Below are 20033 nucleotides of genomic sequence, written 5' to 3' on the forward strand. Positions count from 1 at the left end.
ATTATTTTAAAAATTAACAACACAAAAGTATTATGAAGATACTTACGTGTTGCAAAATGATTGTGTGATGAGGATAAAATGAAACAACACTTATTGGGTTTAGACTCTGGCGGTCTACACTTTGAATTTATTGGAAATAAAAGGATCGTGACGATCTAGGATGCTTCGAGAAGAAGAATAATAAAAAAAAGCAAAAGCCGCTCTACTTAGAGATGACACTTTTGGTCGATAATTAATCGTTAAATCGAAGCTGGTCCATCCCTAACTCATCCACTGTGTTACCCTGTTCCTCAACATGGCGGGCCCCTTGCACTGGTGCAACTTTTAGTGATGATGCTATTTCTTTGATGCTATTGAAAATTTGGGCAATCATTTCACTTTGCGAAATCTTTTCATCCGTTTTGTTTGATTTTGCTGGGGAAACCGACTCCTTCTCGTCGACCTTTTGTGAATCTTTCTTCTGTGACTTAGTCTTCCCTTGTTTTTCAGATTGTTTACCTTTCTTTTGCTTTTTGTTTTGAACTATAGTGTCTTTCGTTTGTAAACTTAAAAGAACTTGATTTTGTTCACCATTCGGGAAAGATTGTTGGCTCGCATAGGGATGATATAATTCAGCCCTAGGTTTTCGTGAACCTACGCCCAAGTTAAGTCCTACGTTGTGCTGCATTGGGGTGTTTGTCCATCTTACTAGGCGGTTTGTCGTCCCCATGGCTCCAGACATAGGGTGAAGCATGGTATTATGGCGTTGGCCACACAAACGGCAGTTGCTCATTGAAGTACAAGCCCGTACAAAATGATTTTTGCTTAAGCAATTCAAACAATACTTATGTACTCGTACTGTATATTGGCGTTGTTCCGTGCTCATTACATTGAAGGCAGCACACAACCATAATGGGTGAAAGCCAAAGCATACCCTGCACTGATCGAATTGGCCCATATTCATCTTTACTGCAAAGAAAACATGGATAGAACGGACACAAAGAAAAAAGGTATACGAAAATTTTTATGCATTAATAATGAGTATGAACTTTAGAGTACAATGATGGTTATCGTTTTATCTACTAATTTTTTGTTATTGGTAATAAACATAACTTAACAATTGGTCTGGTTATAATACCAGAGAGCGTTTTGATATCCGCCACTCTTACGTATTTATCTTGACCTGTGTGAACTCGTACCACTCTTCCCATTTTCCACTCGTTTGGGGGTAACATTTCATCCTTTATGATGACAAAATCACCTTCCTCCAAATCTTTCGTTGGGTATTGCCATTTATATCTTTTATGGAGTTCTTGTAAATATTCTGCTTTCCACCTTTTGCTGAAGTGATGATGAAGCGCTTTGACTTTTTCCCATCGATTAATCACTGATAAGTTGTCTGTTGGTGTCTCGGGAGCGAATAGCAATGGTCCACCTCTGAGAAAGTGGGCCGGAGTTAATGCCTCTAAATCATCAGGGTCTTCTGATAATGGAGTTAACGGCCTTGAATTAAGAACGCCTTCAATTCTGGCTAGAATTGTTGTAAATTCTTCAAAATTAAATTTTTGGTCTCCCATTACCTTTTTGAAATGCGATTTAAAGCTTTTCACTCCCGCTTCCCATAACCCACCCATATGCGGGGAGCTAGGAGGAATGAATTTCCATTCAAACCCTTGTACTATATACCTCTGTCTTACATCTTCTGAAGCTCTTTTTAAAAAATTGTCATATTCAATCTGCATGGAATTATTTGCCCCTACAAAGTTTGTACCATTGTCAGACATAACGCATTTTGGCAGTCCTCTTCTGCTAATAAACCTAGCAAACGTAGCTAGAAACGCATCAGATGATAGGCTTGAACAAGCTTCCAAATGTATTGCTTTTGTGGAAAAACAAACAAAAATACATGCATATGCCTTTTGATATGGGGAGTTCCTCAGTGTGCCCGATTTTATTTGAAATGGTCCCGCAAAATCAGCCCCTACATAAGTGAATGGCAATGATAAAGAAACTCGCTCTAAAGGTAATGCTGCCATTAGTTGAGATTTGAGATTTTGTTTGAATCTGACACATATCAAGCATTCGTGAATACATTTCTTAACTGCTTTCCTTAATTTCGGAATGTAAAATTGACTTCGGACTGTACTCATCATTAACGATACATCTGCATGTAAATATGTTTCGTGCATAAATTTTAAAAAAATTCTACATAGTTGGGAGGGATTTGGAATGATAATTGGACACCTTTCATCGTATGGAATGTTCGCATTTGCCAGTCTACCATTGACTCTGATCAGGCCATTATCATCTAAAAATGGGTTTAATGACCGTAATGAACTTTGACGAGATATATTTCTTGAATGAGTCAAATCCTTATATTCCTTTTCAAAACATGATCTTTGTGTAATTCGTATAAATACGATTTTCGCATTCTCTAACTCCACCAGAGTTATAGTTTGATCTTTTGGCACTTCGAATTTTGTATTCGTACTACTTTTCCTGATAAATCGATACATATATGCTACAACTTCAAGTGCTCGAGAATATGATGAAAACCTATTTTCAATCTTCTTGTTCTCATCAGCTTCTTCCTTGTCATCGATACCTTTATTGACTTTTGTTGTGCAATGAACTTCTGTTTTGTGCATTTCTGGAGCATCTTGGACAACAGGATTGGATTTTGGCCACTGTTCTGGGGAACTTAAAAGCCACATTGGACCATTCCACCATAAAGAATTATTTGCCAAATCTTTAGTGCTACAACCTCTTGTTCCAAGATCTGCTGGATTGCTTTTGGAAGAGACGTGGCTCCAAATTGCATTCTCTACGTTTTGAAATATTGTTGCTGTTCTGTTTGCGACGTAAGTGTTCCATGCTGATGGATGTTTTTGTAACCACGCTAATACTATGGTGGAATCAGTCCACAAATAAACTGACTGATTTTTGATTTCTAATTTTGATGCAAAGTATTTAACTAAAGAAGAAAGCAGTACTGCACCACACAATTCTAATCTTGGTAAGCTTAGCTTCTTTAACGGCGCAACTTTGCTTTTCGCTACTAGAAGTTGAATTGAGACATTGGAATCCTCTTCTGAACGAATGTACAGTGTGGCGCAGTACGCCTTTTCCGATGCATCGCAGAAACCGTGAAGTTGAATAATACTTTTCTGGCTAAAGTGAACCCATCTTGGGATTTTAATTAGATCGATTTCCGAAAATTGATCTATGAAGACGGTCCATTTTGATAAAATCTGTGGACATACTTCATCATCCCAATTCATACCATCTAACCAAAGGTCTTGTAACAGTATTTTTGCTTGTATTATTAATGGCGTTAGCCACCCAGCTGGGTCAAAAAGTTTGGACACTGTTGACAAGATTTTCCTTTTTGTTATAGGAGAATTTATTGAAAATTTCTCCACACAGTATGAAAATGAATCTGTAACTGCATTCCAACGAATGCCCAATGTTTTTGTGGAACTCATGTCTTCAAGTTTTAGAATGTCTGCGTTTAACAAATCTTCGTGTGGAATGCGAGAAAGAAGACTTGGGTGATTTGCAGATATCTTTTTTAACGGAAATCCTGCAGATTTCAATGAAAGAATCAGTTGTTTTTGAGCTTCTAAGGCAGCATCGATTGTATGGCCACCACTTAATATGTCATCAACATATGTTTCATGTTTGATAATTTTTTCTACAAGTGGAAACTCATCTTTTGATTCTAATGCCAATTGTAATAACGTACGAATAGCCAAATATGGAGCGCAATTAATACCAAAAGTCACCGTTTTTAATTCATAATCTTCTATTTGACCGAATTCATCTTTTCTAAAAAGTATTTTCTGATACTGGCGATCAGACTTATTTAAAATAATCTGCCGGTACATTTTTTCAATGTCACCGTTAAATACGTATTTATACAAGCGCCAGTTTAAGATTACTGCTAATAAGTCATTCTGTAAAACTGGTCCTGTATGTAAAACGTCATTTAAAGAATAAGAAGTTCTTGTCTTACAAGATCCATTAAAGACCACTCTTACTTTAGTACTAGTGCTTTCTGGACGAAAGACTGCATGGTGTGGCAAATAGGAAGAAAAATATTTACCATTTTTTACAATTTCTCTTGGATTACTGCGACTCATATGATTCAATGATAAATATTCTGTTAATACATCGTTATATGATTTTCTTATTGCTTGGTTTTTCTTTAATTTATTTTCCATTTGTTCATACTGACGTTTAGCTATGTATCTAGACGAGCCTAAGAATAACTTCTCAGGGAATTCTGTTTTAAAGGGTAGCTTGACTACAAATCTGCCATCTGCTCGTCTATAGGTTGTACTAACATAAAATTGTTCGCAATACTCATCATCTTCGGATAATATGGGTTTCATGTGGACATCTTCTTGTTCCCAGAAATGTTTAAGTAATAATCCCACATCATCGTCTGCTTTCGATATTTCTATTGATGCTAATGAAATTTCGTTTCGTTTTATGGGTCCATAAATGTACCAACCATAAACAGAGTTTTGTGCTACCATGTTCCCCAATATATTCTTTTTTACTCCCTCTAAAATTAGATGTGGTATTACATCACTCCCTACTAGCATATCAATTTGCCCTGACATCATGAATGATGGATCTGCCAATTTGATATCTTTAATGCTACCTTTGTCAGAAAATGAGACTGTGTGTGTAGGCAGGGAATTAGTTAATTTTCGAATTACTAACACTTCTGCTTGTAATTCAAAATTATTTGTTTCTGCACATAGTGTTAAATTGCAAGTTTTAGTACAATTAGCAACCTCAGTTCCACTAAGTCCACTTATCTTGAAATTTGCGTTTTCAGTCCGTAAACCCACTCGTTTTACAATTTTTTCTGTTAAAAAGGTTCGCTTTGATGCCGAATCTATCAGTGCCCTTATAGTGAATATTTCTCCAGAGTGTTTAATTTTTACGAGAGCAGTTGGTAACATAATGTCATCTTGATTTATTGACATGTTTGTATCTATATGGTTTTCTTGAGGTATAGAAGCTGATGAACACGAAGGTGTATTCTCCACTATAGAATCAGTGGTAACATGAGTATTTATCTGATTTTCATTTCCTGTTCGAAATGGAATGTGATCTTCTTGTGTCACTGATCGTGTTCTCGCAAATTGTGATTGCGATATACTTGTTATGTGTAGTTTAGAATGATGTTTCTTCTTACAATATACACATCTGTGCATGCTAACACATTCATGAGAACTATGCCCATTAGCCAGACAGTTGTTACACAATCCCTTTTCACGGACATAATCTATTCTTTGATTAATTGTCATGCTGTTAAATCTAGCACAATTTTTAAGTATATGATTTTTCCCACACAAAGGACATCTATTTTGCGATTGTTGATAAGTTGTGAAATCTACACTAAAATCACGAGCGTTAGACTGACTTCTGAGACTATTTATTCGTTCTAGAACTTGGTGTCTATTTATCAAGAAATCTTCCATTTGTGACCACTGTGGAAGATCTGAGTGGGACTCCAAAGATTGTTCCCACAATGTTAATGTCTCAACTGGAAGTTTTGTTGAACACAAATATATCAGGATGGGATCCCACTGTGATACCTGCACATTGTGTGCCTTGAGAATTGCGAGGCAATCACTTATGGTCGATTGAATACGTTTTATGTCGATACTACTCTCTGTTTTTGCTGCTGAAATGTTAAATAAAATCTTGACTTGATTGTCAACCAAAACCCTTTTGTTTTCATATCTCGCTTTTAAAGCATGCCATGCTAACTCAAAATTTTGATCCGATAGAGGATAGCGGTCAACTATTCTTCCTGCTTCTCCCTTCGTTTTATTTCGCAGGTGATATAGCTTTTGGGCCGAAGTGAGACGAGGGTGATTTCCATATATTGCGGTGAACATGTCTCTAAAGGCAGGCCATTCTTCATAACTTCCGTGGAAGTCTTGAGTATCACAAGGCGGCACCTTGATACAGATTTCAGACATGTCAAATGTTGCACTTGGTGGATACATTGCCGAACTATGAAATAAGGAAGGATTTGTAAAATCGGCTCTTATTGCGCTACATGATTGCCCTCTTCTATTCTTCAGTATTTCCATGAGACTTGCGGTCTCAAATGTCCCCTTTGCTTTTGTTTTGTATGTATTATCTACTAATGTCTGATCTGCGAAATATACACTTTCAAATGCAGTTTTTACATTAAGCCAATCTTCATCTATTGCTTCTAATTTTGTTTCAATCAGTGAATCGGATAATTCTTTTTCAGGAGTTTTTAATATTTTTTGACATGTTTCAGTAATATTTGTCGTTTCGTACTCGAATCTAGAACAAATTGTAGACCCCATTTCAATGATTTTTTTTTTGTTATCTTGTTTTATTTATTATTATTTGTTTTACTTCTTGCTTTTATGTAAATAAAAGAAAGTGTAAATATTGAATTATTTGTTAAGTTCTATTTATTTTATGATTTGATATATTTTATATATTTTTTGTTTGTTTATTATTTCAAGAAAAATGACTTTGTATATTTTCCCGGTTCTCTATAAGTGTTTACTGACTTAAACATTCATGAGAACTTTAATCCTATTTATTTATAATTTGTTATTATTTATGAAATGTAATGAAATGGAATACAATACAATACGTTTATATCAATACGTTTACCTTGCAAACTTCATACGATTTTGTCTTTCGTTACGTTGCGGTACGTTACGTTTCGCTACCTATCCTAATTTCATTCACACATATGTTAATATGGTAATTGACTGACTATACGCTGTCAAACTAAATCAAAACAAACAATAGTAATGATTTTGAAGAAAGCATAAAAAAAACTAAGTTATTAGATAATTAATGAAAAAAATAAGTGCAGTGGATAAGCTTTCTTATTTAAATGGATTAAGTTTTAGTGGATAAAGTGTGTGTTTATGATAATTTCAATGAATAACGTGTAAGTGGCATTTAACAAAGACGGTCAATGTAATTTATTTATTTTTTTTTTCGTGTTATAAGCTGTCAAACGAAATCAAAACAAACAACCAACATTAATGATTTGAAGGAAAACATAAAATTTGAAATAAATTACATGCAACTGAATGGAAATAAAAGAAAGAGTGAAGTGGATCTTTTTTTGTTTTTTTTTTTTTTTTTGTTTTGTGTTTTTATTGGATAACACGATTTATGGTCAATTACAACGAAGAACGGTGTGGGTGATTATAATTGGCGGCTAAATATTTGGCAAAGACGAACGATGTAAAATATTGTTTATGCGTTTGTGTGTGTGTTAGTGACATGAGACATCAAATGAAATGTCAACTTTCAATGATGGAGTGAAATGAAAACCATGAATTTTGTAAATAGTTTTTATTTCAAAATAATTTTCTGTTTGTTATCGTTTTTAACAACTGATTCTTGGTGAATAAAAAAACTCGAAGGACCATGTACAAAGTTACTATGCTGGCGCATGAACTTGTCTTTGGTTCCAGAACCATAAAATGGATTAGAACCGGGAATTTGTTGTTGTATGATAACAAACAACTATTATTTTAAAAATTAACAACACAAAAGTATTATGAAGATACTTACGTGTTGCAAAATGATTGTGTGATGAGGATAAAATGAAACAACACTTATTGGGTTTAGACTCTGGCGGTCTACACTTTGAATTTATTGGAAATAAAAGGATCGTGACGATCTAGGATGCTTCGAGAAGAAGAATAATAAAAAAAAGCAAAAGCCGCTCTACTTAGAGATGACACTTTTGGTCGATAATTAATCGTTAAATCGAAGCTGGTCCATCCCTAACTCATCCACTGTGTTACCCTGTTCCTCAACACGGACGATACAATGGGTCTAAGGGGCATATCAGGTTTATGTGTCTTTGGTAACCCATACATTCTTGGTGCTGTGGCAGCCGAGCAGTATAAATTCTTTTTTTCATATTGATCGATTATATCGTTCTTGTGTAGATCCGTAATTATATTGTTGTTTGATTTTTGAAGTTTTGTGGTTGGGTCTTCTCTTAGTTTTCTGTATGTGTTTTTATCTTCAAGAAGTTTCCCCATTTTATTTTTGTACTCTTCCTTGTACATGGCAACCGTTTTATTCCCTTTATCCGTTTGAGTAATTATGACATCGTCATATTGTTTTAGAAATTTTGAAGTTTTTTTATAAATGGTCAATATGAACTTTTCTTTGGGGCTGATTTTTATATTTCTTTTGAAAGTGGTAACCCTGTTACCTATTTTTGTTCTACATGTCTCCTTTTCATTTTCTTCTGACATTTGTATACAGTGCTCTATGTCAGCTAGTGTATGTAGTGGTGAGAAGTTATCTCTATCTATTGGGATTGCAAACTTTTTCCCTAACGATAGAATCCACTTGTATTCTACTGGAAAATAAATATCAGTTTTGTTTTCAAACCAGTCATCATTGAAGATGATGCCATATTTGTCAAACTGCTTTCTTTTTAATTTGTTTAATTTTTCTTGTTGAGTGTTATTGATTTTTTGTGATATTTGTTTCAGCCTTATTTTTTGTTTGTTTATAAATGACGTGTAGTCTGAAATCCGTAATAAAGTTTTAATCCCAGAGTCCATATTAAATAATTTGCTTTTCGTTGATTTTATGTCGGCATTTGCTTGTGATATTTCAAGATTTAGGAGTTTTTTGTGGAAGTCTTCTTCAATTTTGCCTATTTTCGTTATTAGTGTATTACAATTGAAGAGTTGATTTACCTTCGTTGTTGTTGCTTTTGTGTGTTGGGGTATGATACCATAATCTCGACATGTCAGTAGAAATTTAAGTCGTTCCGTTTGTTGTGCTAGCCTTTTAATTTCATTGCAATATTCTTTCATAGTTTTGCAAGTTGCCTCGTCATATTTTAAGGAGATATGTTGAAAATAATTCTTCATTTTGTGCACTTATTCATAGCGATCATGAATACTCACGTAGGGAGCTTCTCACGAGTGAGTTGCAGCTCACTTCTCACGTCTCGACCTATCACAAATGACAAGGGAGGAGCGAAAAAAGTGAAGAGGGTTTCACAAGTTTGAAAATTGAAAATAGTGCCGCATTTTGTGAACCCTTGAAAATATAATTTGCGTTGCCATATCGTTATTTTATTTACAAATAATTTTGCAATAACTAATTTCGTAATTTTTTTTTATAAAACATTAATTTATTTTAAATTAAATTAATATTTCTAAAACGAAAAATAATTTTTATCAACAATCCACATTAAAAATACTTGGTAATTGATAAAAATATTAAATGTTTGATATGTGGCAACATCTGTAACAGCTGTTTTTGTTTTGTTTTGACAGATACATACATATGTACGTAAAAATTGTTTATTTACGCCCGAAGAATTTCCGCAATTTGCAAAAAAGTGAACAAAAACCGTTTAAAGGTCATTAAATGGCAAAAAGAAATGAAAATGTTTAATATTGCATTTTGAATGATGTGCGAAACGACAAACGCTGAGGAATACAAAGAAAACCAAGCAAAATTTTGTGGAAGTCGTTCCATGCGATGCCAATATCTCACTGGATCTTTTGTATTAGTTCAAATTAAGTTGTGAAAGATCACATTTTCAGCATTTGGAAGGAATTTCAAGAATTGTAAATAAATACAATACGTGAAACATCCGATCTCTTCTCCAGCAATAGGACCAATCATATGAATGCTAAGTACAATTCGTGAAATTCGGATCCTATTCAACATTTGAACCAATTTCATGGATTTTAAATACAATTTCTCAATTTTCAAGAAGGTTAACCCTGCAAAAGGCTATATAATATAAACATGCTCTTTTCTATAAATTTAATCCTTCCTATTGTGGCTTGTTCGTGGAATATGCCATGCCAAGGTGGTTGTTAAGATACCATTCCACTGGGTTATTGAAGATGCCATCCAAAATGATTTGGATCTTTTAGGGGTCACAGTCTTGTAAAAAGAATGGGCGAAGGTGGTAAAAAGGTGACATATAACTTGCACTCATGCTTGAATAGAATCTTTGGCATCGAATATTTTGCTGGGAACCTTAGCGAAGTACCTACAAAAAATTTTTTAGAAAGGTGTTGCTCCTGATAGGATCCTCTTCCATTCCTGTTTTCATCATATGATTCTGAACCGCTTCCCATATCTGAAAAATTTTGGCCAACTTCAACTTCACCTCCAAATTACGCCAAACTCGATTGAGGTCTTCCTTGCTTCATTGATACACGGATAAACATGTATAGTTGCCAAAAGAATTTCTAATTGTTTTTTATTTGTTACCTTTAACGTAAAACACAAATAAATACAATTGATAATCATTGCAAAAGATTAGTTCCTTGTCGATTTTTTCTATAAAAATGTCCATAGTTACATTTTTTTGTTCAACTCACCTTAATTTCTGTGGTGAGAGAAAATTGCCTCACATTCTCACTTTTTTGACATTTATGATAGCTACTTTTCTCACGAACGTGAGTTTTGTTCTCCCTTATGCTGTTTATAATAAGGGAGGAGGCGAGAGTGAGAAAACTCACGGTGAGATGATGTTCATGATTGGGCTGATTGTTGTTGGTTGTTTGAATGTTTTCTTTCAATAGTGTTTTCGGCAGGCTTTCCGATAATTTGTTGATTTTTGATGTTCTTGGTCCAATTAGATTTATTCGTTTGGGTTTTTTTAAGGTTGCAGACCTAAGTTGAGTAAATAAAAATCCTTTTATTTCATTTATCCCGACGTTTCGTCAATTTTTGTTGACATCTTCAGGGGATGCGTCTATTTAATTAAAAACATTACATTACATCAAATTCTACATGTTAATTTATACAACTTACAATAAGTTAGATAAAGTTTACATGAAGTATATTTTCGTCAGTGCACAAATTTAAATTATTGTAAAGCCTTAATTTATTTTAACGGCTGCTTAAAAAACTATTATCACAGGCATCTATATTGCAATTCTGTAGCTAACGCTTATGTTATTCGTGTCTTCTTTGAGGTTCATTGTTTTGTTTATTTTCTGCTGTATCCGCAAGCTTTCTATTGTATATCTTTTGTTATCTTTGTTCTCTTTATCAAGAATTTTGACATTTGTAAAATCTGCTTTGTGGCCAGTTTTGGCAATATGTTGCGCAAGTGCTGTTTTCTGTGTTCCCTTTTCAATGTCAGTTATGTGTTCTCCCATTCTCGTTTGAAGTGTTCGTTTTGTTGTGCCAATGTACACAAGATCACAGCTTTGTTTATCATTGCCCATACATTCTATTTCGTAGACTACGTTATGTTGTTGTTGTTTCTCAATGGGTGTTTTGACGTTAGTGAATATTCTGTTTAATGTTTGGTTTGCTTTGTACGCATAACATATGTTTTGTGTTTTGTTTATTACCATTCCCATACTTTTGTTGTCTGTTAGGCCAGGAATATATTTTAGGCTGCAGTATTTTTTGGTTTCTTCTTGGTTGGTAGGGTTGCCATCATTTAATTTTCGTAAGCTGTCTTGAATAAGTTTTGGTATTAATTTTTTGGGGAAACTATTGTTAGTTAAAATGGTTGTGATTTCTTTAATGTTGTTTTTATGAAATTCTTGATCGCTTATGCGTAGTATTCTCATGATAAGACTTTTGGCTGTATTGATTATTTGGGATTTTGGTTGTGTTGTGTGGTAGTTCATGATTCTACCAGAAGCAATGTTTTTATGATACCAGTCAAATTTAATGGAACTTCCGTTTGTTATTAGTTTTGTATCCAAATATGCAATACAATTGTTTGTTTCAACTTCATAAGTGAATTGTATTTTTTCGTGGTACTTGTTGAGTGTATTGAGAATTTCATTTATGTCTTTCTTCTTGATAATAGAAAATGTGTCGTCCACATATTTGGATATGAATTTCATTTTTATGTCTTTTTTGCTTAGTTCATGAATAGTGTTATCAAGAAGGTCATCCAAAACAATATCTGCTACTGTGGGGGAAAGGGGGTTCCCCATAGGCATTCCGAATACCTGTTGATATATATTATTGTCGTAATTGAAATAATTATTGTCTTTAAGACAGAAATTTAGTATGTTTAGGAATTTTGTTTTTGGTATTTTTGTGTGTGTTTTAATTGATTCCCATTTGTTCATAATTATTTTAATCGCCAAATTGACTGGTATGTTCGTAAATAACGAAATGACATCAAAGGATACCAAGACCTCGTCGCTTTCAATTTGTATATCTTTAAGTTTTTGTTTTAGATCTATGGAATTTTTAATATTGTACACAGAAAACAGCACTTGCGCAACATATTGCCAAAACTGGCCACAAAGCAGATTTTACAAATGTCAAAATTCTTGATAAAGAGAACAAAGATAACAAAAGATATACAATAGAAAGCTTGCGGATACAGCAGAAAATAAACAAAACAATGAACCTCAAAGAAGACACGAATAACATAAGCGTTAGCTACAGAATTGCAATATAGATGCCTGTGATAATAGTTTTTTAAGCAGCCGTTAAAATAAATTAAGGCTTTACAATAATTTAAATTTGTGCACTGACGAAAATATACTTCATGTAAACTTTATCTAACTTATTGTAAGTTGTATAAATTAACATGTAGAATTTGATGTAATGTAATGTTTTTAATTAAATAGACGCATCCCCTGAAGATGTTAACAAAAATTGACGAAACGTCGGGATAAATGAAATAAAACGATTTTTATTTACTCAACTTAGGTCTGCAAGCTTAAAAAAACCCAAACGAATAAATCTAATTGGACCAAGAACATCAAAAATCAACAAATTATCGGAAAGCCTGCCGAAAACACTATTGAAAGAAAACATTCAAACAACCAACAACAATAAGTGCACAAAATGAAGAATTATTTTCAACATATCTCCTTAAAATATGACGAGGCAACTTGCAAAACTATGAAAGAATATTGCAATGAAATTAAAAGGCTAGCACAACAAACGGAACGACTTAAATTTCTACTGACATGTCGAGATTATGGTATCATACCCCAACACACAAAAGCAACAACAACGAAGGTAAATCAACTCTTCAATTGTAATACACTAATAACGAAATTAGGCAAAATTGAAGAACACTTCCACAAAAAACTCCTAAATCTTGAAATATCACAAGCAAATGCCGACATAAAATCAACGAAAAGCAAATTATTTAATATGGACTCTGGGATTAAAACTTTATTACGGATTTCAGACGACACGTCATTTATAAACAAACAAAAAATAAGGCTGAAACAAATATCACAAAAAATCAATAACACTCAACAAGAAAAATTAAAAAAATTAAAAAGAAAGCAGTTTGACAAATATGGCATCATCTTCAATGATGACTGGTTTGAAAACAAAACTGATATTTATTTTCCAGTAGAATACAAGTGGATTCTATCGTTAGGGAAAAAGTTTGCAATCCCAATAGATAGAGATAACTTCTCACCACTACATACACTAGCTGACATAGAGCACTGTATACAAATGTCAGAAGAAAATGAAAAGAAGACATGTAGAACAAAAATAGGTAACAGGGTTACCACTTTCAAAAGAAATATAAAAATCAGCCCCAAAGAAAAGTTCATATTGACCATTTATAAAAAAACTTCAAAATTTCTAAAACAATATGACGATGTCATAATTACTCAAACGGATAAAGGGAATAAAACGGTTGCCATGTACAAGGAAGAGTACAAAAATAAAATGGGGAAACTTCTTGAAGATAAAAACACATACAGAAAACTAAGAGAAGACCCAACAACAAAACTTCAAAAATCAAACAACAATATAATTACGGATCTACACAACAACGATATAATCGATCAATATGAAAAAAAGAATTTATACTGCTCGGCTGCCACAGCACCAAGAATGTATGGGTTACCAAAGACACATAAACCTGAATGCCCCTTAGACCCATTGTATCGTCCGTAAACGTACCATGCTATGGTTTATCCAAATACATTGGGAAAATACTGAAACATATTATTTCAGATTTGTACAATATTAAAAATTCCATAGATCTAAAACAAAAACTTAAAGATATACAAATTGAAAGCGACGAGGTCTTGGTATCCTTTGATGTCATTTCGTTATTTACGAACATACCAGTCAATTTGGCGATTAAAATAATTATGAACAAATGGGAATCAATTAAAACACACACAAAAATATCAAAAACAAAATTCCTAAACATACTAAATTTCTGTCTTAAAGACAATAATTATTTCAATTACGACAATAATATATATCACCAGGTATTCGGAATGCCTATGGGGAACCCCCTTTCCCCCACAGTAGCAGATATTGTTTTGGATGACCTTCTTGATAACACTATTCATGAACTAAGTAAAAAAGACATAAAAATGAAATTCATATCCAAATATGTGGACGACACATTTTCTATTATCAAGAAGAAAGACATAAATGAAATTCTCAATACACTCAACAAGTACCACGAAAAAATACAATTCACTTATGAAGTTGAAACAAACAATTGTATTGCATATTTGGATACAAAACTAATAACAAACGGAAGTTCCATTAAATTTGACTGGTATCATAAAAACATTGCTTCTGGTAGAATCATGAACTACCACACAACACAACCAAAATCCCAAATAATCAATACAGCCAAAAGTCTTATCATGAGAATACTACGCATAAGCGATCAAGAATTTCATAAAAACAACATTAAAGAAATCACAACCATTTTAACTAACAATAGTTTCCCCAAAAAATTAATACCAAAACTTATTCAAGACAGCTTACGAAAATTAAATGATGGCAACCCTACCAACCAAGAAGAAACCAAAAAATACTGCAGCCTAAAATATATTCCTGGCCTAACAGACAACAAAAGTATGGGAATGGTAATAAACAAAACACAAAACATATGTTATGCGTACAAAGCAAACCAAACATTAAACAGAATATTCACTAACGTCAAAACACCCATTGAGAAACAACAACAACATAACGTAGTCTACGAAATAGAATGTATGGGCAATGATAAACAAAGCTGTGATCTTGTGTACATTGGCACAACAAAACGAACACTTCAAACGAGAATGGGAGAACACATAACTGACATTGAAAAGGGAACACAGAAAACAGCACTTGCGCAACATATTGCCAAAACTGGCCACAAAGCAGATTTTACAAATGTCAAAATTCTTGATAAAGAGAACAAAGATAACAAAAGATATACAATAGAAAGCTTGCGGATACAGCAGAAAATAAACAAAACAATGAACCTCAAAGAAGACACGAATAACATAAGCGTTAGCTACAGAATTGCAATATAGATGCCTGTGATAATAGTTTTTTAAGCAGCCGTTAAAATAAATTAAGGCTTTACAATAATTTAAATTTGTGCACTGACGAAAATATACTTCATGTAAACTTTATCTAACTTATTGTAAGTTGTATAAATTAACATGTAGAATTTGATGTAATGTAATGTTTTTAATTAAATAGACGCATCCCCTGAAGATGTCAACAAAAATTGACGAAACGTCGGGATAAATGAAATAAAAGGATTTTTATTTACTCAACTTAGGTCTGCAAGCTTAAAAAAACCCAAACGAATAAATCTAATTGGACCAAGAACATCAAAAATCAATAATATGTAATGTAATGTTTGTTTGAAGTTTATGGACTCAAAAACCGCTGAACCGATCTTCCTTTAATTTTCAGAGTATATCACTACATGGCCTAAAGGTAACATAGGCTATAAAAAGTTTTGAAATTCCGCGTTGATCCCGAGATAAAGCATCAGAATCGGAGGTACCACCAAAAAATTTATATTTTTTATGCAAATATCTATAGAATGGTAACAGATAATGTCTCCAAATTTTGGATGTGTGCAGGAATTTGGTCTAGAAATAAATTTGCCAAATCATATTGAAATCGGATCAGATTTGGATATAGCGCCTCTATATATATTTTCGACCGATTTCATGTATTTTATGCATTAACGGAATTGGGTATAAAAATGCATTTTTCAAATTATATTGAAATCGGTTCAGATTTGGATATAGCTCCCATATATATTTTCGTCCGATTTCATGTATTTGATGCACTAAACACGCTTTATATACCCGATTTTAATGAAAGTTGCAAAGAGTGACGAAAATTGGCCTACAAATAAATTTGTCAAAATATATTTTACCTTATTCGGGGTAGCGAAGCGCACCGGGTTCAGCTAGTAAAATATAAACATTGACCTCAAGCTCAGTAATCTTGATTTTATTAAAATTTGAAAGGTCGAACAAAACATACAAATTTGACAGAAAAATCCTTTTGTCCAATAGACATTTTCAACACTGCGGTGGAACAGAAATTATATCATAAAAAATGGTTGATATACATAGTTTTTTATTGCAAATTTCAAACATAATAAAGAATTTGTAATTGTTATGAATTTCAAAATAGTTCATTATAAAAACGTGTTAGAGAAAATATATAAACACTTAAAACCACAAAGATGAAGTAACGGTTTTAGATTTTATTGTTGAATTGCTCTTATAAAAAATTTCAAAAACAAAATATCGCAAAAATGTTTTTTTCTGGATGTTGTTTATAAGCCAAAGTATTGGACCTAATATGTTACAAACGTTCAATAAATACAAATAAACGTATTGTTCTTAACTCAGTAACACTTACAGTCAGCCTTAAATTCCGATTAAACAACACCTTTAAACTTAACAAGAACTATGCATAAAATTGCTCAAAAAGCCTAACTTGTCCATTATTTTTATATTTTCAAATATGTATGTTGGACAATGAGTATACCAATGTAGTTAAATAATTCTCTGTAATGCTTCCAACTACTTTACATATTTCTTGAACAATTTAAAAAGTTTAAAATTTTACTCAAAAATTAAAAAATAAGCTAATATCATATGAGAACTAAAATTATTTCGGCCCGGGCCCCCCCCCCCCCCTGGCAACGTCGGTGCTGTATGATTTAGAAGTGGTATATGTACCAGGAAAAGAAATGTATATTGCAGACACATTGTCAAGAGCAGCGTTAAAAGAAAATTATATTCCTCATTATGAGTCTGATTTAAAATGTCACATAAATGCAATATATTCAAGTTTTGCAGTCAGCAAACCGTATATAGAGAAATTGGCTAGAGCCACGAATTCCGATGAGAATTTACAAATATTAAAAAGTTGTCACCTTAATGGATGGCGAAGAAATAAAGACAAAGTCCCAAACATGTTAAAGCCTCTATGGAATTTCCAGGGTGAAATACATGTATTAAATAATATAGACTTTAAAGGAACAAAATTAATAGTACCATCTTCTATGCGTTTAGAAATGTTAGAAAAGATACACAAAGGTCATTTGGGAATTAATAAATGTTTAAACATGGCAAGAGAAATTTTATATTGGACCAACATGTCTGTTGATATAAAAAATATGATTGATCAATTTTTAGTATGTGCAGAATTTAGACCGTCAAATACAAAAGAGCCTTTAAAAAACTATGAAATAAATAAATTTCCTTTCCAACAAGTCGGTATAGATCTAATGTATTTTAATAGTAAAATGTATCTGATTGTCACAGATTATTACTTTAAATTCATTGAGATTGGATTTTTGAACAATGATTCTAGGGCTTATAATATCATAACACATTTAAAATCTATTTTTGCTCGTCATGGTATTCCCATATCATTAGTGTCAGATTGGGGTCCACCATTTCAATCTTTAAATTTTAAAAACTTCTTACGTGAATGGGATATAGAACATATTGTCACAAGCCCATATAATGCAAAATCAAATGGTCAGGCTGAGATGAGAGTTCTGTTAAAATTGTCAAAAATTTTTTTAAATAAATGTAAGGAATCAAAGACTGATCCATATTTAGCTTTATTACATTATCGTAACACAGAAAAAAATAACTTACCGTATCCAGCACAACTTCTGATGTCTAGAAATTTGCGCATAAATATTCCTGTATTGTCAAATAAATTAAAACCGAAAGTGGTAAAATTCAAAGAATATAAAAAAAAACTTTTGATAAAAAAAGAACAATCTATCAGATGTTATAATCGAAACAGCAATGAATTATGTCAATTTAAAATAGGGGTTAAAGTATATTTTTAGAGAGATTCAAAATCGAATTGGTTTCCAGGAACAGTGGTAGGAATATTGGACTGTAAAAGATCGTATTTTATTCAAGATGAAAGGGGTAGTAAATATAGAAGAAATAGAGTTCATTTGAGACCAAGAAATTGAAATGATTCTGAAAATAATAAAATAAATATGCCCAATCTATCTGATTTTGAAATCGTACAAAATTCTATTCCTCATTCTTCTAATTTACATTCTGGAACAATGGACTCCAAAACGATATGTTTATTGAAACTTATTTTTGTATTTTGCAATATAATAAAACTTTATCTTGAGGAAAGGGTTGTTACATATAATAGTTACAATAATTTATCATCTCTGCCAAGTGTCATCACTATCAATATAAGTAATGAGCATCCTAATTATCATTAAGTATCTAGAATTATAGATCACTAGTTATAGAGTAGAGACTCGTCATTGCACATAGGTTTCAATCAGGAAATTTTTGGCCAAAACCCTATTTTTGAAGTTTCGAAATTTTATTTTTTTTGAACAGAATAATAAAAATCACATCAAGTCATCTGAAAATAATTAGCTTTTGTAAATAACGTTAGTATTCGTTGATTGGCGCAGTACCAAAGTTGACACTTTTTTATGTAAAAATAAAACAGACTTTGTGCTGTAAAATATACAATTTTTGTTGTATTGCGTCGCTGCATAAATATACAGAAGTGAGACCAAAGTTGTTATGAATCGGGAAGCTGTTAATGAGCACTTTCATAATATTAACAAAAAGAACGATGGAATTTGTAAAATTAGCGTAATAAAATCAAGGTTTTTATATATATTAAAAATTATTTGTACAAATATTTTTTAAATATACTTAAACTTTTAAAAAAATTTTCAAATATGTCCACCTCCAAATCGAATTTGAAAGATAGCAGGGGGTCTGTACTAATAAATTCAGAAGTCAAATCGTGCTCAAATTTGCCACAGTTAAAATAAAGTGGATTTTTCTATTTTAAGATGGGAGAATTTTTTGTAAATACCTGTTGAGACTGTACGTAGTATCCAATTGAAATAGAACGGTAATACCCACATCTATCAACCGATTTTCCTTAAAATTCATATTTAAGGGTTTCAGAGTGTAGAAAACAAGTATGTATAATTTTTTTGAAAATAGGTCCAGTTTTTTTTCATAGCCCCCACATAAAAGTACCGTCCGATTTTAGATATTTTGTGGATTTTAGCGACACTTTCGGGTATGTGATGAAAACCGAATCGACTCGATTTGCAGAATCGAAATGGTATATAATCGGAGTGCCGTTGATGATACATATAGTTTTGCATCGCAAACGCCCCTTATTTGAATAATATTTTTAAAACCCATTTTCAATTTCATTAAAATATTCACCAATATTAGAGATATACTTTTTCGATTTATGTCAAAACGAGTCGAATCGTTTTCCATCAAATATCTGTTTATGACCGATTCGGCTGAAATTTGGTATTTTGACCTCTTGGAAGATATGAATCATTCGTACCAAAAATTATTAACATAGGTCAATGTTTTGTTTAGACCCCACACAACGGGACCACCCTGTTCAACAAATTTTGACAGTTTTTGGTCGTTTTGGTCGATAAAACGTATGAATTGCTGTTTGTTCACATTTATTATAAATAATAATTAATTTCAATACAAAATGGACGTTGAAATAGTTTTGGCCAGAAAATTTGGATTTGGGACCATTGTGCATTGTCTATTCCTAACTCATACTGTAAAGAGTGAAATAATAAAACACTACTTAATTTGATTATAACTTTGTCTTTCAATATATAAAAACAAAACACTAGCTTTTTTCAGAACTAAAACGTTTTTAAAATTTTTACGACTCTTACACATTTTACACTAAAAACCCGTTCCCGTTCACAAAAAAGTTGTAAAATGTTCACTTCTCTT

At 32.5% G+C, this 20033-nt stretch overlaps 1 protein-coding gene across 1 annotated transcript; it reads right to left on the reverse strand.

Annotated features, from left to right (window-relative positions):
* Positions 1-230: 230 nt before the first annotated feature.
* On the reverse strand, positions 231-7691 carry LOC141399770 (uncharacterized). Its single transcript, XM_073979052.1, has 2 exons — positions 7585-7691; positions 231-948 (listed from the first exon to the last, which is right to left on the reverse strand). Exon 2 carries the CDS (start codon positions 941-943, stop codon positions 233-235), a length of 711 nt encoding a protein of 236 aa, XP_073835153.1. The 5' UTR covers positions 944-948; positions 7585-7691; the 3' UTR covers positions 231-232.
* Positions 7692-20033: the final 12342 nt, after the last annotated feature.

Source organism: Musca autumnalis, unplaced genomic scaffold (assembly GCF_047663935.1).
Source record: "Musca autumnalis isolate F117 unplaced genomic scaffold, ASM4766393v1 scaffold_3, whole genome shotgun sequence".
NCBI classification, from domain to species: domain Eukaryota; kingdom Metazoa; phylum Arthropoda; class Insecta; order Diptera; family Muscidae; genus Musca; species Musca autumnalis.

Excerpts from the sequence above, each read along its gene's own strand:
- LOC141399770 (XM_073979052.1), bottom strand. The coding sequence starts at position 943 with ATGAATATGGGCCAATTCGATCAGTGCAGGGTATGCTTTGGCTTTCAC.